Source organism: Amblyraja radiata, chromosome 35 (genome assembly GCF_010909765.2).
Source record: "Amblyraja radiata isolate CabotCenter1 chromosome 35, sAmbRad1.1.pri, whole genome shotgun sequence".
Lineage (NCBI taxonomy): Eukaryota > Metazoa > Chordata > Chondrichthyes > Rajiformes > Rajidae > Amblyraja > Amblyraja radiata.
Window position 1 is genome coordinate 7249743 of NC_045990.1, and position 19315 is coordinate 7269057.

At 47.7% G+C, this 19315-nt stretch overlaps 1 protein-coding gene and 1 long non-coding RNA gene across 3 annotated transcripts in view; one reads left to right on the top strand and one right to left on the bottom strand.

The window, feature by feature from the left end:
• LOC116991852 (neurogenic locus notch homolog protein 2-like) overlaps positions 1 to 19315 on the bottom strand; it is a 140106-nt gene that overhangs the window by 34259 nt on the left and 86532 nt on the right. Inside the window, exons 9-13 of the mRNA XM_033050828.1 lie at positions 14726 to 14839; positions 6362 to 6475; positions 2498 to 2731; positions 1729 to 1839; positions 748 to 940 (exon numbers count right to left, since the gene is read on the bottom strand). Of these exons, the coding sequence (XP_032906719.1) occupies positions 748 to 940; positions 1729 to 1839; positions 2498 to 2731; positions 6362 to 6475; positions 14726 to 14839 (766 nt within the window). The remainder of the gene's footprint in view (positions 1 to 747; positions 941 to 1728; positions 1840 to 2497; positions 2732 to 6361; positions 6476 to 14725; positions 14840 to 19315) is intronic.
• Positions 14350 to 18781, top strand: LOC116991854. Of its 2 annotated transcripts, none has more exons than XR_004416919.1 (3): positions 14350 to 14404; positions 14452 to 14454; positions 18769 to 18781. It is a non-coding gene; the product is annotated as an uncharacterized LOC116991854 (long non-coding RNA). The 2 variants fall into 2 exon arrangements; XR_004416920.1 differs by lacking the exon at positions 14452 to 14454 and adding an exon at positions 15972 to 15974.

The window sequence follows — 19315 nt, forward strand, 5'->3', positions numbered from 1 at the left end:
AGGGAGGTATAGAATGGAAGTAAAAGAATAAAGATAAAATATTTTTTTTAAATGAGCAAAAAAGGAAAGAGGAAAAGAGCTATAAAAGATACGCTTCCCCATTGGGTAAGTTAAAACAAGCAGGATAGTGAGCCGGGTTCCATCCATTTGTAGTGTTCAGCCACAGTTCAATCCTTCAATTTGATTCTATTCCTGACCACAGGTGCTGTCTGTATGGAGTTTGTACGTTCTCCCCGTGACCACGTGGGTTTTCTCCGGGTGCTCCGGTTTCCTCCCACACTCCAAAGACATACAGGTTAGTAGGTTGTTCAAGAAGGAACTGCAGATGCTGGAAAATCGAAACGTTGCCTATTTCCTTCGCTCCATAGATGCTGCCGCACCCACTGAGTTTCTCCAACAATTTTGTCTACCTTCAGGTTAGTAGGTTAACTGGCTTTGGTATAGATTGTAAATTGTCCCTAGTGTGTGTAGGATAGTGTTAGTGTAGAGGGGGATCGCTGGTCGGCGTGGACGTGGTGGTCCAAACGGCCTGATTCCACGTTATATCTCTAACCTAAACTAAGCACAGTGTTGAACCACTGTAGCACCCAATTCCATGGGACTCCTGAGTGGTGACAACTCGTTCATTTCTCCACTGCACCTTAGAGAGGGGGGGAGAACTGAGCCTGGCTCTCAGACCACAGCCGCTGTGGCCAAACTGAGGAAGTGCAAAGCAACCCACTCGCGCGCGATCCCTGGTTGCCTCACCCATTGATGTCGTCGTGACACGACCCGTGCACGCAGGGGCTGCTGCTACATTCGTCCACCTCGGAGTAGCACAGGGGGTCGTGGTAGCCCTCGGGGCACAGGCAGGAGAAGCTGTCCTCGCCGTCGATGCAGGTGCCCCCGTTCTGGCACGGACCCGATGCACACTCGTCGATCTCGATGTTGCACTGCGAGCCTGGAGCAAAGGGGGGGGACACCGTTACAAGCTCCAACGGCACGGCAATCCAACAGCACAGCGCGCAACATTATACATCACTCCACTAACCCACAGCACCGCACACCCACCAAACCCAGTCTTTACATCGGTTGGAAGCTGCATACTAAATCTCGTTGCACTGATGTGCAATGACAATAAAAGATATTATTATTATTATTATTATTATTATTATTATTATTAAATGTCATGAAAAGGAACTGCAGGTGCTGGTTTACGCCAAAGATAGACACAAAGTGCTGGAGTAACCCAGCGTGTCAGGCAGCATCCCTGGAGAAAATGGATAGGGGATAACTTGGGTCGAAACTCTTACTCAGTATGAAAAGTGGTCCTGATCCAAAACCCAGCTGTTATCAGGCAACTGAACCATCCGACCACAACTAAACTGAATGACTATCTACCTCATTGGAGACCCTCGGGCTATCTTTGATCGGACTTTCCTGGCGCTATCTTGCACTAAACATTATTCCCTTTATCATGTATCTGTACACTGTGGACGGCTCGATTGTAATCATGCATTGTCTTTCCGCTGACTGGTTAGCACGCAACAAAAAGTTTTCACTGTACCTCGGTACACGTGCCAGTAAAGTAAACTAAATTAAAGTAATCTAAACTAAAACATGTTCTCCAGAGATGCTGCCGGACCTGCCGCGTGACTCCAGCACTTTGTGTCTATCTGTCAGTCTTACTAAACATGGTTAATGTCAACGTTGCGCGACCCAGAGTGCGGACAAGCCCGGGATACGCACCCATGAAGCCCGGTTTGCAGGTGCAGTCGTAGCGGTTGATGCCATCCTTGCAGATGCCGTAATCACAAGGCTGGCTGGCACAGTCGTCATGGTTGATCTCACAGTTGACCCCTGCAGTTAATGGCAACAATGATCCAACAATCACAGCAGGGAATAGGGAGAGGCCAGGGTGGGAGGTTGCAACCTTTGCGTTGTCCACCCTGTTTCGACGAATGCAATCAACCCGGCGTGCACAATCAAGTAAGATCAAATAGAACAAGTTGTCCTACGCCATACGCAAGTAGAAGAAGATAGGGAGAGGCCGTTTAAGCCATCAGTGCATGTAATCTACCATTTGGGTAGCACATCCAGCTATCCTTCCTCAGAGCTCCCATATTCCAGCCCTGACAAAATCCTGGTAAATGTACTCTGAACCATCTTTAATGTGTGCATTACTGAAACCATGAACACCTCTATAAGATCACCCCTCATCCTTCTCCAAGGAATAGAGTCCCAGCCTGCTCAGCTTCCTTCCTCTTTATTTGCATAACCTATGATACCAGTTGTAGTCTTGCACGGTCTAATTCTATTCATGTACAGTACGCCAATGTTTTTCACTGCATCTCAGTACACCTGGGAATAACAAAGCAATACGAATATATCTAGAACGTAGAACAGTACAGTACAGGAATAGGCTCTTCCACACACATCTTCCACACGTTGTACATTTTGATGCTAATTCCTGTATTTTACAGGTGTAGCAGAGAGAGAGAGCATCACATATTTGTACCTGAGGTTCCCTGCAGGCAGTGACAGCTGTACTTGTTCACCAGATCCATGCACTTGCCCGAGTTCTGGCAGGGGCTGCTGTGGCACTCGTTGATCTGGTTCTCGCAGCGGTAGCCGGTGTACCCGGGCTCGCAGTGGCAGGTGAAGCTGGCAATGCCGTCGCTGCAGGTGCCATGGTGGCAGGGGTCGGGGCTGCAGTCGTCGATATTCCTCTCGCACACCTTCCCCTCGAATCCTGCCATCGGGGATTAAACACAGGGCAGGTTACAGCGAGACGACATTGGCCAGCACGGTGGCGCAGCGGTAGAGTTGCTGCCTTACAGCGCCAGAGACCCGGGTTCGAGTCTGACTGCGGGTGCTGTCTGTACGGAGTTTGTACGTTCTCCCCATAACCTGCGTGGGTTTTCTCCGGGTGCTTCAGTTTCCTCCCACATTCCGAAGACGTACAGGTTTGTAGGTTAATTGACTTGGTAAAATTGTAAATTGTCCCTAGTGTGTGTAGGATAGTGTTAGTGTGCGGGGATCACTGAGTTCGCACCAAGGGGCGCATTTCCGCTCTGTATCTCCAAACTAAACTGAGCTACTATCTGGTGTAATGTAAATACAACCCTTCTTCTCACCCACTTGCTAACTAAAGAGAGAATTATACCGCCACTCCAGGAAGACAGAATGACTCTCTTGATGATAGATTGCCGAGTACAATTTGGGGTTTGCTGGGTCTTCAAAACAAAGCTTAACGCTTTAGCCTTGGGATTAACGCAAGACATTAAATGCAACCTCCAGCTGTCAGTATACAAGGCAGTCACTCACTCGGGAAGCCTGGGCAACATTGGGAAATGCCTCATGCTAATCCTGAGATTCCATTGCAGTCTCAACTTCACCATTTGGAACGGATTGCATTCCGAATGGGATGTGTAAGATTCCAGAAGGGGTAAGTAGGGCAGATGCGGGGAGGTGCTCCTCCATTTGAACAGTCGGGAATAAGAGTCCAGAGAGGCAGCCTGACCCACTAAGTTATTCGAGGAATATGTGCCTCTCTAAGAGTCCACCACCTCAGAATGAAATAGGACAAGTCCCCTTGTATTAGGGACACAAGTCTCCAGGACAATTCATTGTAGAGGACTCATTGATGAGTTTAAGCAGATTTGTGGATGTTAAGGGAATGCAGAGGAAATGGACAGGCAACGCTTCAAGGTCCGATGGGGGCTGATCCTTAACATTGAATTTCAATGTACCTTAGTTATTACATGTGACAATATACTGACCATGAAACCTTGAAAAACATCGCCTATCTATTCATCTCCTCCACAGATGCTTGCCTGACCCGCTGAGTTACTCCAGTGCTTTGTGTTTAGCTCATGTATGTATGAGGCACAGTTTTCTTCCTTGTTCTGGTCCTACAACTGTTCAGCGATGCTCCAGCCAGGATTGGGACCCGTCTCGTCTGAATGCAACTTGATGCACAGACTTGAGTCTTGTTTTCTATATACGTGTACGGTTGTGAATGCTCCTACAATGATTCATCCAGTAACAGACTTGGAATCTCCTATGTACCCAAAATCATCTAAAATCACAATAGCTTCCACCCCATTGGGCGGCACAATGGTGCAGCAGGTGGAGCCGCTGCCTCACGGTGCCAGAAACTCGCATTCGATCCTGACTACAAGTGCTGTCTGTGTGGAGTTTGCACGTTCTGCCTGTGGCCATGTAGGTTTTCTCTGGGTGCTCCGGTTTCCTCCACTTCACAAATAGCCTGTAAGTTAATTGGCCTCGAAGTTGTAGTTTGTTTGGTTGTTTGTTTGGTTGTCTTTCTGCACAAAGTCCGCGAGCATTGCCACTTTTCATTTCACTGCACATCTCGTATGTGTATGTGACGAATAAACTTGACTTGACTTGAGATAAACACGAAATGCTGGAGTAACTCAGCGGGACCAGACAGCATCTCGTTGGCCTCTGTGACTTTCCCCTAGTGTGTAGGGAGTGGACACGACAGTGGGATTACATGAAACTACCGTGAACAGGTGATCGATGGTCAGCATGGACTCCGTGGGCTGAAGGGCCTGTTGACGTACTGCATCGCTAAACTCTTTAGCATTTGTTAAATGGGTTTTACAGTTGCTTCTCATGCATGTGCTGCGGACTGTTCTCACACCCATGCATTCACCTCTGCACCGAGCCCTGAAGCCCCGAGCCCCTCTTGCAGCAGAGTAAAGAAAAAATGGGAGGGGGGGCTGCGTGGAAAAATTGCACAAACCTGCTATTGTTCAGCAGAATATTCTATGAGCTGTCTGCACAATAGACATCATATCCAACAGGCCTCCCTGGTGCCTGGGTATAGATCCTGTGAATACTAATCAGGCTTGCCTGAACAATACAGCTTTATCTATTCAAATGGCCCTGTTAGTGTCAGTCCACACACACACACAGGGCTTGATTTTTTTTTTTCCACTGTTCATCTGTATATAAATGTAACATCTTCTAAAAAATGACACAAGAAACCTCCCTCGAACCCCCTTGACAGGACCGAGATAAACCTTTGTCTCAAACCAGGGTATCAAGCATTAGAAAGGTCTTTTAATATCTGGCCCCCAAGTTCATTGGCGCCCTCGATATTTTCCTTCCTGTTTCCAACACGCTGTCATTTGAGCAAAGACAGATGTATTTTTATGTGGGACTATCGGAAATCATTTTATGGTTTTTTCATTGAAATAACTGTGGGAGGTCAAATATCATCAGCTGAGGCTCAATTACGCAGAAAGATTAAGAGTCGAGTTCTTATTTTCATGCCCCTCGTACTTTGAACTGTCAAGTGCAATGTTCAGCTGTGGCTAAAAGGAGTTGCAACGAAGAACCCGTCAGTATACGAAAGAACTGCAGATGCTGGGTTGAACCGAAGATACACACGAAAAGCTGGAGTAACTCAGCGGGACAGGCAGCATCACTGGAGAGAAGGAATGGGTGACGTTTCTGGTCGAGACCCTCCTGCAGACTTCGGTGTAAACCAGCATCTGCAGTTCCTTCCTGCACATAACCAACTTTTTGTTTTGCTGCATTATATTCTCCCCCCTTTCCCACCCCACATCCCATCCGATTGTCTCTCCTTCTTCATTAACGTTGGGTTCAAGTCACCCTCTCCACCTACGCCAAGGATGAACTGAGCGACGGTGGGCAGTGGGGAGCAACAAGAATGAACCACTACCCCCTGATCCCAAGCCTGCACAGCTCCAAGGGGTTGTACACAAAGCAGAGCCATGCAAATACACCTGCAGTTCGAGTGCTCCTGCCGTCTGTATTAAAGCACATGCAGTTCTCTGACGATGATAGACACAAAGTGCTGGAGTAACTCAGCGGGACAGGCAGCATCTCTGGAGAGAAGGAACGGGTGGCGTTTCAGGTCGAGACCCTTCTTCAAAATTAGGTTACCGTAGGCCATTTTCAGCTAGTTTTACATTCAAACCCTCTCTGGCATGTTTAGTCTTTCCGCTGACTGGTTAGCACACAACAAAAGCTTTTTACCCAACCTTGGTACACGTGACAATAAGCTAAACTGTAACTGGGGTTCGAGTCTTTGGAGTTGAATAGCCGCGAGGATGTGGAATTATTTTATTACATAAACATACTCGATTACCAGAGAGGGATTGAGGGTAAAACCAGCTAAATACCGCAGCTGCTATTTTCCAAGTGCTCAGTTCTTTAGGTAATCAGTGAACAAAGTTGTACCCTTTGACCGAGGAGGCATCGCAAGCAGAACAGCACTGAGGATCTGTGGAGCTGTCGGGGAAGGGGAGGAGGGGACTGCCCTATGTCTGAGATAACTGGTTGTACGTGATCCCGGGCTTTGAGTGCTCAGAGGTCAGTGGCTCACCCTCTGCACATTTGCATTCGTATCCATTGGGTCTGTCGATGCACTTGGCCCCATTCTGGCAGGGAGTGCTTGCACATTCGTCAATGTCAACGTGGCACATCGCCCCACTGAAGCCTGCAGAGAGAAAGGGAAAAAATAGGTCAGTCAATCTCGTCCCCTCTGGCATCAGGCTTCCGAACGGTGCTTCCATGAGCTAGGGTACTGTTCAATTCACCTCCACCCCTTTGCAGACATTGGACTTTGAAACTGGTGCGCTATAATGCTGAGAACTACATTCTGCACTTTGTGCTAACTATCGTAGAGTCTTACAGCATGGAAAGAGGCCCTTCAGCCCAACTTGCCCACAGCACCCAACATGTCCCACCTGGCCACGTTTGGCCCATATTCCTCTAAACCTGTCCTATCCATGTACCTGTCTAACTGTTTCTTAAACATTGCGATAGGCCCTGCCTCAACTACCTCCTCTGGCAGCTCATTCCATACACCCACCACCCTTGTGTGAAAAAGTTACCCCTCGTCACCCCTCAGATTCCTATTAAATATTTTTCCCTTCACCTTAACCCTATGTCCTCTGGTCCTCGATTCCCCTACTCTGGGCAAGAGACTCTGGGCATCTTCGGTGCTCGATCTTCGGTTTCCTCCCACACTCCAAAGACGTACAGGTTCGTAGGCTTGGTAAATGTAAAAATTGTCCCTAGTGGGTGTAGGATAGTGTTAATGTGCGGGGATCGCTGGTCGGCGTGGACTCGGTGGGCCTGTTTCCACGCTGTATCTCTAAACTAAACTAAGCATGGTGGCAGAGACCTGGGTTCAATCCTAACCTCAGGTGCTGCCTGTGTGGAGATTGCAGGTTCTCCCTGTGACTGTGTGGGTTTCCTCTGGGTACTCCTGTTTCCTTCCACATCCCAAAGACGTGCAGGTTTGTAGGTTAATTGGCCTCTGTAAATTGCCTGTGTGTGTTGGGAGTGGATGCGAGAGTGGGATAGCGTAAGGCTAGTGGGAACGAATGGTCAATGGTTGGTGTGGACTCAGTGGGCCAAAGATGCTGTATCTATCATTAAATCATCAATAAACCAAATGGTCACATCCTGCTTGTGGGATCTTGCTGTGTGCACATTGGCTGCAGTGTTCCTGTTCTACAACAGTGGCTGCACCTCGATAAGTATTTCATTTCCCTAACCCTGGCGAGGTGAGACTTTGACGTTAGGCAAGCACATTCCTTGTGTAAGAAGGAACTGCAGATGCTGGTTTAAACCCAAGATAGACACCAAATGCTGGAGTCACTCAGCCGATCAGGCAGCATCTCTGGAGAAACTTAGTTCATTCCTGAGCGAAATAAACAATTTTGGAATGTGATACTTCAAGATCAGGAAAGACACACAGATAGTCAGCTGGAATCCAGATGGACAAAGTATGTCAAACCTGTTTATTCAGTATTCACTGGTGGATTTTTAAAAACAACTCAATCAGTCTGCAGGTTGTGGGCACTGCCAATATCTACTGCCCATCCTCAAATACCCCTTGAACTGGTGGTCTGCTCAGGTCATTTCAGAGGGCAATTAAGAGCCCACCATTCTGCTACAGTTCTGGAGACACGTTTCCGCCTGACCAGTTGAGGACAGCAGATGTCCTTCTCAGAAGCGCACCCGTGTAGTTTAGACACAAGAAACTGCAGGTACTTATTTACCAAAAAGACACAAAGTGCTGGAGTAACTCAGCGGGGTCAGGCAGCAAATCTGGAGAAAATGGATAGGTGGCGTTTCAGATCGGGACTCTTCTTCATACTGATTGTAGTGCGGGAGAGGAGGGGGGGGGGTGGAGAAGCTGGAAGAGAGGTGGGGGTGGGACAAATCCTGGTGAGTGATAGGTGGATGCAGGAGAAAGGGGGAGGGGGGGAAGGGGTTGAATGGCTGATGGTTGGTTAAAGGCCAGAGATGGATAGACAAAAAAAACGTGAGAAATGTGAGATTAGGATGCAAGAATGGAAGAGAGGTCAAATGTGAAGCCAGAGGAAGGAATGTAGATGGAAGGGGCAGAAGGAAAAAGCAAAATGGATGTGCATCCTAGTGGGGCACAGTGAAGAAAGGGGGGGGGGGGGGGAGAAACAGAGTTGTGTGTAAGTTAGTAACTTAAAATTGGAGAATTCAATGTCCATACTTGTAAGTTAACTGAGCAGGATACAAGGTGCTGTTCCTCTGGTAAACCTTGCCTTCCTCTGACAATCTGGTCCATCCATGGGTGTTATGACAACTGCCTTCAATCCCACATTTTAGTCAATTAATTTCCTAGCTGACATGATAGGATTCAAACTCGGGTATCCAGATCAATAGCCCAGACATCACAATATTCCTTATAAGTTCATCAGTTCTAGGAGGGGATCAGGTAGAAACCAAAGGAACTACAGATGTCTTTATTCTGTCTTTAATTTGTGTACTAGTCATGTCTCTACTATTTATTTCATTCCGCTTACACGTTTTTCCTCTACTTGCTAAATTTTTGTAAGGTGTCCTTGAGACTCTTGAAAGACGCCCATAAATAAAATTTATTATTATTATTATTATTATTAGATGTTGGAATCTTGAGCAAAACACAAAGTGCTGGATTAACTCAGCAGGCCAGGCAGCATCTGTGGAGGACGTGGGTAGGTGGCGTTTATGGGTCGGGACCCTTCTACAGACTGATGGGTGACTTCAGGTTGGGACCAACAATTTGCTATCCCCAAAACTGAGGCGCATTTGGTTTTGGTGATCATTTAACGAAAGGTCGTTGTCAAAATGTACAAGCTTTCAATCGCTACTCAGAAGATTTGCAATGTCAACATGTTGGATGTGTGTCATGGAGAATAATAGTGGGTGAGGGCACAAACAAGGTTCTGCTGCACATGATCAAGAACACAGAATAGTTAAAGCACAGTAACAGGCCCTTTGGCCCATCTGTTGCCGGCTCTGATTTGTTCTGGCCTTTTCTCACCTCCAGTCCCCCCCCCCCCCCCCCCCCCCCCCCCCCTCCATCTTTCAGTCTGTAGGAAGGTTCCGACCAAAAATGTCACCTATTTCTTTTCTCCAGAGATGCTGCCTGACCCGCTGAGTTACTCCAGCATTTTGTGCCGAACATATAAACAGGCCAAGATAAACTACGATCATCTGCCTGCACGTGATCCATTCCCTTCATATCCATGGGGCTATCTAAACACCACTAAAGTATCTGCTTCCACCACCACCCGGCAGCATGTTCCAGGCACCTACTGTGTAAAAACAAACTTCCTCCACACATCTCCTTTAAACCTGCCCCTCTTACCTTAAAGCTGTGCCCTCTAGCGTCTGCCATTTTGTTTTCTATCTGAGTGACCCGAGTGGCTTCCAATGTCCCACAGCTTGGTCATGAACTTCTTCTAGCCAATAATGAGTTCTCCCTCAAAGGCCAAGTTGAGTGGGTAACTCGGGCCAACTGACCCATGCTGGCGAGGAATTCGGGGCAGCACGGTGGTGAAGCGACAGCGTTGCTGCCTCACCGCTCCAGAGACCCAGGTTCGATCCTGACTACAGGTGCTGTCCGTACGGTGTTTGTACCTTCTCCTAGCGACCGCGTGGGTTTTCCCCGGGTGCTCGGGTTTCCTCCCACACTCCAAGGACGTACGGGTTTGTAGGTTAATTGGCTTTGGTAAAAATCGTAAACTCTTCCTAGTGTGTATAGTAGTGCTGTGGACGGGGATCGCTGGTCAGTGTGGACTCAGTGGGTTGTGGTGCCTATTTCCACACTGCATATCAAAACTAAACTAATCTAATGCCTCTTGGGAGTCCAGGTAAGCAGAAGCCAAGATATAATTTGTTTAAGAAGGAACTGCAGATGCTGGAAAATCGAAGGTAGACAAAAATGCTGGAGAAACTCAGCGGGTGCAGCAGCATCTATGGAGCGAAGGAAATAGGCGACCTTTCGGGTCGAGACCCTTCTTCAGACAAGATATAATTAATGGGCTGTGACACAAGTTCAAGGTAGGCAAAATAAATGAAAGAGAACCAGACAGAGGGAGAGAGGTACATTTGCAGATATAAATCTTCACAAAATGTCACATTTAACTGAGGATAATTTTAAATGGGTGAAATTATCTTTGGTACTTAATATTGTCATAAGTATCGACTTAAGTTAAAAGCTTTGTTTTACATGCTAACCATACAGATTAGATATACTTTACCAACATACTATCAAGTCAAACTCCAGTACAATAGATAGAGCAAAGGGGGAGATACAGAGTGCAGAATATAGTTCTCAGCATCAGCCCCATAAACTCACATCAGAAATTTATATTCTGCAGCTCGCTAGGATCACAACAAAACAAAAATGTATTCAGGAACTCGGGGGCTCTCCGTCAATGTATTCCTGTGTCAGCTTGCTGAGAAAGGCAGGAGCAGAATGAACATTCAGAACAAGAAAGGAGAGTGGGAGCACTGGGAGAAGTGACTGGATCTGACAGTTGTATTCTGAGGTGCTGCTCCTTCAAGCAGCCTTTCAATGGCTGCATGTGAGATGCAGTAAGCGGGCGAGGGGCCCTGTGTCTGCCCCAAATGTAAATTGTGCCTGAAAGAATTGAGCCTTCCCTCTCATTAAGGGCAGCTACCGCTGGAGCGAGGGAGGCACAGGCCCACGGAACAATTGGCACATTGTCCGCCTCGGGGAGATAACAGACACGGCCCCTCTTGTCAACCAGCCACCAACAGAGAGCTTCTTCAAAGGCCGGCCTGAGGTACACTGCACCCTGACCCTTCAATAACCCCACCGTTGCCAGAGAGTTTGCTGAGGCCTGATGTGAAGGCCTCGCTCTCGTTAGACACAGTACATACGGGAGGCACGGCAGTGGTTAAACAGGTGCGATAACGGAATGTGAACGGGTGATCGATGGTCGGCATCGACCCAGTGGGCCGAAGGGCCTGCTCCCATGCTGTATCGCTAAACATGACAGTGCCCTGTGTAGTTCATTTCACTTTAGTTCGGAGGTAGAGCGAGGAGGCGGGTCCTCTGCCCACCGGGTCGGCGCCAACTAGCGATCCCCGCACGCCGACGCTATCCCACACACTGGGGACAATTTACACTGTTACCGAAGCCAATCAACCTGCACATCTTTGGCATGTGGGAGGAAACTGGAGCACCTGTGGTAAACCCACGCCATCACAGGGAGAACGGGCAAACTCCGTAGAGACAGCACCCGTAGTCAGGATCAAACTCAGGTCCCTGGTGCTGTAAGGCAGCAACTCTACCGTTGCGCCACTGTGCTGCCCTATTTTCGTATCTACACTTTGATCATCAATGCAATTAGCTAACATTTCTAGACAGGAGCTCAGTCTGGCAGTTCAGACAGTGTAAACATTCAGCACTCCCAAGTTATTAACTCTTTATGGTATATACGGCAGCATCTCTACATTATCAAAGATAATGTTACTGCAATCCTTGGCACATTATATTGGTTCTTCTCATTGCCAGCAATAACTTACTACATAGATAATCTCTCAGGCACTTGTAAGAAATGCCAGACATCAGGAACTGCAGATGCTGGTTTACAATTAAAAATAGAAATGCTATCAAACTAAATGTGACGTGGCCAAGATGTAAGGTGGCCGAAAGGTTCAGTGAGAGATGGGCAGGAGAAGTCCAAATCCCAGACCTCTTCCAATGACACTGTGGCAGTATTTCAACCAGGAGCAGTCTATGAAGATAGACACAAAATGCTGGAGAAACTCAGTAGGTCAGGCAGCATCTCTGGAGAAAAGGAACAGGTGACGTTTTGGGTCTTCACACTGAGAGGCAGGGAGAAGGAAACTAAAGGTGTGAGAAGGTACAGGACACGGCAGAGCCTGCATCAGGAACGGTGGAGCCCACAATGGGCCAATGTTGGAGATGATCAAGATACCTTATCAAAGGTAGATATGGTGAGGCAATGGTGTTTGTCTCTCAATGTCTAGATCATGAAAAGTGAATTCAAAAATATTCCCACGATGGGACTCCTGCATTTTGCAAAGGTTTGCACACTTCAGGAATACAGGCTGGTGTTTTGATTTGCATCATAATTTGTAGAGATGACATCGCAGTGCAATAGTGAAGATCTGATGCAGGATCAGAAATTCTCATCCCAAGGAGTCTCATCTTCTCATTTTACTGTTCCATCGGTACGATTTCATGAGAAATAGGTTCCTGGCCAACATCCCTCCCTTCAGGAACTGATAGCTGAGCTACATCCTTGGAGCTTCGTGGACCCAGATTTAATCCTGACCTCCAGTGCTATCTATGTAGAGTTTGCATTCTCCCTGTGACCTTTTGGGTTTCCTCTGGGTGCTCCCATGTCCTCCCACTTCCCAAAGCCATGCAGGTTGGTAGATTAAGTGGCCGTTGTAAAAGGCCTGTTTCCGCGCTTGTATACTGCACGTTCAGTATTGCCTGTGTTAATTCTGCGTGCTCTTCATATGATTGTATGGCCGTTCTGGTTGCCTCCCACATCCCAAAGGTTTGCGGGTTGGTAGATTCATTGGCCGCTGTAAATTATTGATGGGAATACTGGGAGAATAAAGTCGGATTGGTGTAGGATCTAAATAAATGAATGCTTTGTCAGTGTGGACTTGATGGGCCAAATGATTGGTTTCCATGCTGGATGACACAGTAGCTCAGAGATAAGACCATAGAGTCATACAGCATGAAAACAGGCCCTTCAGCCCTATCTATCCATCCGAACATAGTGCACCATCTACTATAGTCCCATCTATCCATATTTGGCCCATATCCTTCTTATTCATTTGTATCTTTGTACCTGTCCAAATGGCTTTTAAATGCTCTTATAGTAACCGCTTCAACAACCTCCTCTGGCAGCTTGTTCCATGTACCCACTACTCCCTCTGTGATCATGTAAGATTCTATATAGAAACATAGAAAATAGGTGCAGGAGTAGGCCATTCAGCCATTCGAACCAGCACCACCATTCAATGTGATCATGGCTGACCATCCAAAATCAGTACCCCGTTCCAGCTTTCTCCCCATACCCCGTGATTCTCTTCGCCCTGTTGGGGCAATAATGGAACCATTGCCTTTGCTGGATTTCCCCATTGTTCCGACACACCGCCCCAAAGTGTAGCCTCAACAGAGCTCGGGGAAAAGTGAATGGCGGCCGGTACAGATCCAGGACCTTGGGAAAACCCCAACATTTTTGTTGGATCTAATGCTATCCGACCATGTCCAATTGCATTCCTCGGATACTTCCTTGAATCTGGCAGGACCGTCACTATGGCAACCGTATATCCTGGACTCAAGACAAAGCCAGTCACAGTGCAAGCTGCTCTCTAGGGTCATTGTGACATTTTCTAGGGTTGTAATAAAAATCCAAGTGGATTGGCAGGAGTTTTCAAGAGCCTTTCAGGTGGATTTTCCACCAATGTTTGCCTGAACTTTATTACATGGATAGATGTTCAGGGTTCATCGCCATTTGAAACCAGAAATCCTTACCAGTGACTACCTACCATTTCCTCACTGTTAATCATTTTTTAATGTTTCTTCTCAACAGTCTCTGATCAAAAAAGAATCCTGCATTTTGTAAAATGTCCACACCATATAATTTATTTTCCTTGTACGATTTGGGAATCTTGCCAAAATACCCATTGACTTGGCCTCCACTGCCTTCTGCGCCGATGAATCACACAGATTCATCGCCCTGTGACCGCGTGGGTTTCCTCCGGGCGCCCAGGTTTCCTCCCACATCCCAAAGAGCTGCAGCTATGTTGGTTAATTGTAACAATTGCCCCCAGGTGTGTAGGGAGTGGCTGAAAAAGTGGGATAACAAAGAATTACTGTGAAGGGGTGATCAATGGTCAGCATGGACTTGTCGGGCCAAAGGGCCTTTTCCACGTTGTTTCTCAGAACTAAAAATCGACACAAAATCTAGGCTGGCTGGGCAGGCACAATCTGCTCTAGGGACAGTGGCTGGCGCAGAGTGTAACTCGAGCGGTACACCCGACATACGGTAAGGCTAGTGTCCTAAGACGAGCTCAGGGAGGACAGAAACCTCCCGTGGAACAGAAGGCCAAAGGCTTGCTTGATCTTGAGCCACATACAAGCAGGTGGGAACTTGTGTAGATGGGACATGTTGCTTGGTGAGGGTAAGTTGGGCCGAAGAGCCTGTTTCCATGTTCTCTATGACTTCCCATGTTGAAGAAACTGCATTTTGGATAAAACATTAAGCCGAGGCTCCACTTGCCTCAAGAGGTGTAAAGGATTCTGAGGAAGAGCAGGAGAGGTCTCCAACATTAATAGTGATAGAAGACGAAACATTATTGAATGCCAGACCAATCTCATAGTCAGCTTGTAAGATCTTGTCATGTGAGACCTTACCTGAAGGGCACTTGCAGACGAAGCCATTGACGATATCTGTACATGCACCATTGTTGACGCATGGATTACTCTCACACTCGTCTATGTCGATCTGGCAGTAGATCCCCTTGAAACCTAGAGATGACAACAGAGCTTATTGTTGGTTTGACAACATTACGTAAACAGTCGGGGAAGCTGTGGCACAGCAGGGGGTCCCTGGGCTGAGCGTGTGTCACCTTAACCCTACCTCCTGCACTGGTCTGTGGCTCTGTGGGTTACGGATCTTCAAGTACACACCCACAGAGCGACATGTCTAACATCTCTCCTGCCCCTTCAAGCAATGAGTCCCAGACTCCCACAGAGTCTGTGTGTGTGTTAGCAGTTTCCTCGTCTCCCTGTCAACCCATTTACAAGCTGCTCGAAATCTGTGCCCCGTGATGTTTAACCTCTTTACTAAGGATATGCGTCCAACTTATATCATATTCCCTACAAAATTGGTACACCTTAATTAAGTCTGCCCTCAGCCTCCTCTGGTCCAAAGAACATAAATTGATACTGGTGATATATATGTATAAATATGATAATGATATATTACTGCCATGTGCACTGGGATACAGTGAAAAACTTTTGTTTACAAGCTATCCTGTAAAATCAGATAACACTACACACAAGTACAACAAATCCATTCACCAGTCCAACAGGTAGTGAAGAGCAAAATACCAGCGTGCAGCATATGGTTTCTCAGTGTGACAGTTCCAGAGAAAATGTCCAATGTTCACAATGAAGTAGGTTGGGGGAAAAAATCATTCTACCCAAGTTATGCGAAGACCGCTCAGCGGTCCAACACCATCAGGGAAGATCCTCTTCCCGAGTCTGGAGGTGCATGCTTTCAAGCTTCTGTCTCTTCTTTCCAATGGGAGCAGGGAAAAGAGGGAATGACTGGGGTGGAAATGATCCTGGATCAGGTTGGCTGCTTTCCCAAGGGAACACGAGTATACATGGTGGGGAATCTGGCCCAGTCTATTCATGGGTTCTAGGAGCAGAATTAGGCCATTCGTTAACTGATTAAATTACTGTTAAGCAATTTTGTTGGTCATCTGAACTCAGATGCAATGTTTTGAAGTTAATTTCACAAGTTAATTGGGAACAAAGGTACACAAAATTGCTGGGGAAACTCAGTGGGTGCAGCAGCATCTATGGAGCGAAGGAAATAGGCGACGTTTCGGGCCGAAACCCTTGGGAACAAATGTTGGCAGTATTTTACCAGCATGTGGTCCTAATGAGATTTTGTCAGTGTCAGTTATTGGTTGTAAACTTAATACAGTGGGGCAGATTAGGACATTGTGAGATGGCAGTGTTCCCATTATACATCCCTCCTTGATTTTCCTTTTCATTCACAGATAGAGAGTTGGAAAATGAACTGGCAAAATCTACACTGAAAAGGAGAGTCTTGCGAATGAAACATAAACCAAAGGAATAGTTAGATCTCAAGCCGGGTGTCGAGCAGTCTCTGTTGGCGTCAATGTCTGCCAGGCCCTGACTGAGCTCCATTTGGTGGGTGGTAGAGCGGGCACCCACAGATGACATGGTTGGCTGCCTGTGTTGTTCTGCTCCACATTCACCGGCTGGTTTCACTGTGATGCGAGTAGCCATTCGAGAGTCTTCCACAACAACCAGCTTTGTGGAAGAGAACATTGCTTACTAAGCATGCCACAGGCAGGTTTTATGCACCAAGAGAATAGAGGAAAATGCTGTAAAAAATCCTAATTATTCTGGTGGTCTGAATCGGGCAATTCAAATTGTCTGGAACACAAAAGCGAGGTTACGGTATGTGGGTGGAGGGTAAATTATACGGAAATTAAGACACAGAAGCAAACTATGCAACCCACATTGAACACACCAGCCAAAGATGGAAGACAAGTTCATCTCGCTTCCCAGTGCAGGTGCAGGGGTCAGTAGGTTGCATAGAAACGTCGAAAATAGGTGCAGGAGTAGGCCATTCGGCCCTTCGAACCAGCACCGCCATCCAATATGATTATGGCTGATCATAGCTTATAATATGATCATGGCATATCATCCAGAATCAGTACCCTGTTCCTGCTTTCTCCCCATATCCATTGATTCCGTTGGCCCTAATACATCAAGAGAGACAATAGACAATAGGTGCAGGAGTAGGCCATTGGCCCTTCGAGCCAGCACTGTCATTCAATGTGATCATGGCTGATCATCCCCAATCAGTACCCCGTTCCTGCCCTCTCCCCATATCCCCTGACTCTGCTATCTTTAAGTGCCCTAACTAGCTCTCTCTTGAAAGCATCCAGAGAACCGGCCCCCACCGCCCTCTGAGGCAGAGAATTCCGCAGACTCACCACTCTCTGTGAGAAAAAGTGTTTCCTCATCTCCGTTCTAAATGGCTTACTCCTTATTCTTAAACTGTGTGGCCCCTGGTTTTGGACTCCCCCAACATCGGGAACATGTTTCCTGCCTCTAGCGTGTCCAAACCCTTAACAATCTTATATGTTTCAAAAGAGAGTGTGGTCTCATGCAGGGAGACAGACAGTGGGGCAACAAGCTGAAGAGAGGGTTCCCAAGCCGAGTGTGGGCCCAAGTTGTAGATGCAGGGCGGGTCGGTGCAGGGAAGGGCAGAGAGGGCTGCGCATGTCTCCCTCTGGGTGTTCAGGTCTGAGTCTCAGTAACAGTAACATAATTTCGCCCCCTCTGCTATTCCGGCCCACCTCTCTTCCCCCCCCCCCCCCCCACCCCTCCCCTTCCACCCCACGACTTTCATGCAAACAGTGCTCCAAGGCCGAGGGGACTACCCACGGGGTTAGGTGGTGTGGAGAGTGCCCTTGCTTAGGGCGGCAAAGTGTTGTCAGACTTGCTGCCTCACAGCTCAACGGACCCAGGTTCGATCCTGACCTCGGGTGCTGCCCGCGTGGAGTTTGCACAGATGTCCCTATGGCTTGTCTCCGGGTGCTCCGGTTTCCTCCCACATCCGAAAGATGCGCGGCTTTTGTAGGCTGGTCGGCCCTCTGCAAGTTGCTCCCCCAGTGTGCGGAGGGTGGAAGCGGGAGTGGGACAACACGGAGCAATGCTGCTGCCGTGGGATCGGCGGGCAGCGTGGACTCGGCGGGCCGAAGGGCCAGTCTCCAAGCCTTATCGTTCCGTCGCTCCTTCAATCAATCTCTCGTGTCGGCAGCCAGCCTCGTTGGCAGCCACAAGCCGGCCCGACTGGCAGTGAATGCCATCGAGCAGCAAGGTTCAAAGAGAACGCCACGCAAAGAAAGATGATGGCCCTTTCTCTTTCTCTTTGCACAGGAGTGCAAGCGCGGTGTAAGTGCCTTTGTCAGTCTGCACAACCCTGTCTGGCCTGACAGTAATGTAGTATGTGAGTGGCAGGCACTGGCATCATACAGTATACTCCTTCCTGCACAATGGACTATTTACACAGCAACCTAAAGCGGATTCTGAACGATGGGATTAATTGGAGGTTCATTAAAATAGAATACACTGCATAATTAACCTCTCTCAGGCACGCAAAGTAGACCTATTCATCTTTCTGCCAATGCCAGAAGAGCCATATTTGGTGTGAAATGGACTGGTAGTCATTGAGAAGCCAGCCCAGACAGAAGGAGTACATGTCCTTATTATATTCTGTGGCGTATCTAGTCCACCTTGTTGCATTAGGGCCAGCAAACCCTCAAGCTTAGATAAGACACAAAATGCTGGAGTAATTCTGCATTAGACGACATCTCTGTCTCCCCCTCCCTCCTGTTCTCAGTCTGAAAAAGGGTAGGTAGATGATCAGCTGTAAAGGTGTTGAGCTTCAGAGCAGTCCAATGTCCGAAAAAGGGTCTCAAGCCCAAACGTCACCCATTCCTTCTCTCCGGAGGTGCTGCCGGTCCCGCTGAGTTACTCCAGCATTTTGTGTCTGTCTTCGGTGTAAACCAGCATGTGCAGTCCCTTCCTACACGAGCTTAGTTTCCAAGTACACATTGCTTGCATATTGTTACCTGAAGCTGCTACTGGGAGACAGAGGACATTGCAGATTCTACAATCTTGAGTAAAACACAAAGTGCCGGAAGACCTCAGCAGGTCAGGAGGGGAATGGATGGAGGTGACGTTTTGGGTCGGGACCCTTCTTCAGACTTCACCTGTCCATTCCATTCGCACATGCTGCCTGACCCACTAAGTACCTCCAGCCTTTCATGTTTTACTGCTACTACCATACCCCACTCCAGCATGCCTTTGGATTCTAGAGAGAGATACAGCAGGGAAACATGGAACCTGAGTCCAAGCTTAGCAGCAGCAACTACCCATTTACACTACATGCTTCTTCCCATGCACCCTTCAGCTCCCCCCTCCCCCATATCCCACAACTCTTTGCCGCACTGGACACATGTTATACAACTGAGGGAATCATACGCAGACACTCGTTGTTCGTTCAGCATTAAGAAAAATACCTGCTTGCATTTCCTCTCAACTTTGTCCATTGTCAAATTACCTTCACATCTGTCTACTTAAACAGACCATGCAGTGTGGGCAGCCCACACTGATGACATTGCAGCCTGTAAAGCTGAAGAGGGAGAGAGAGTGGAGGGAGAGAGAATG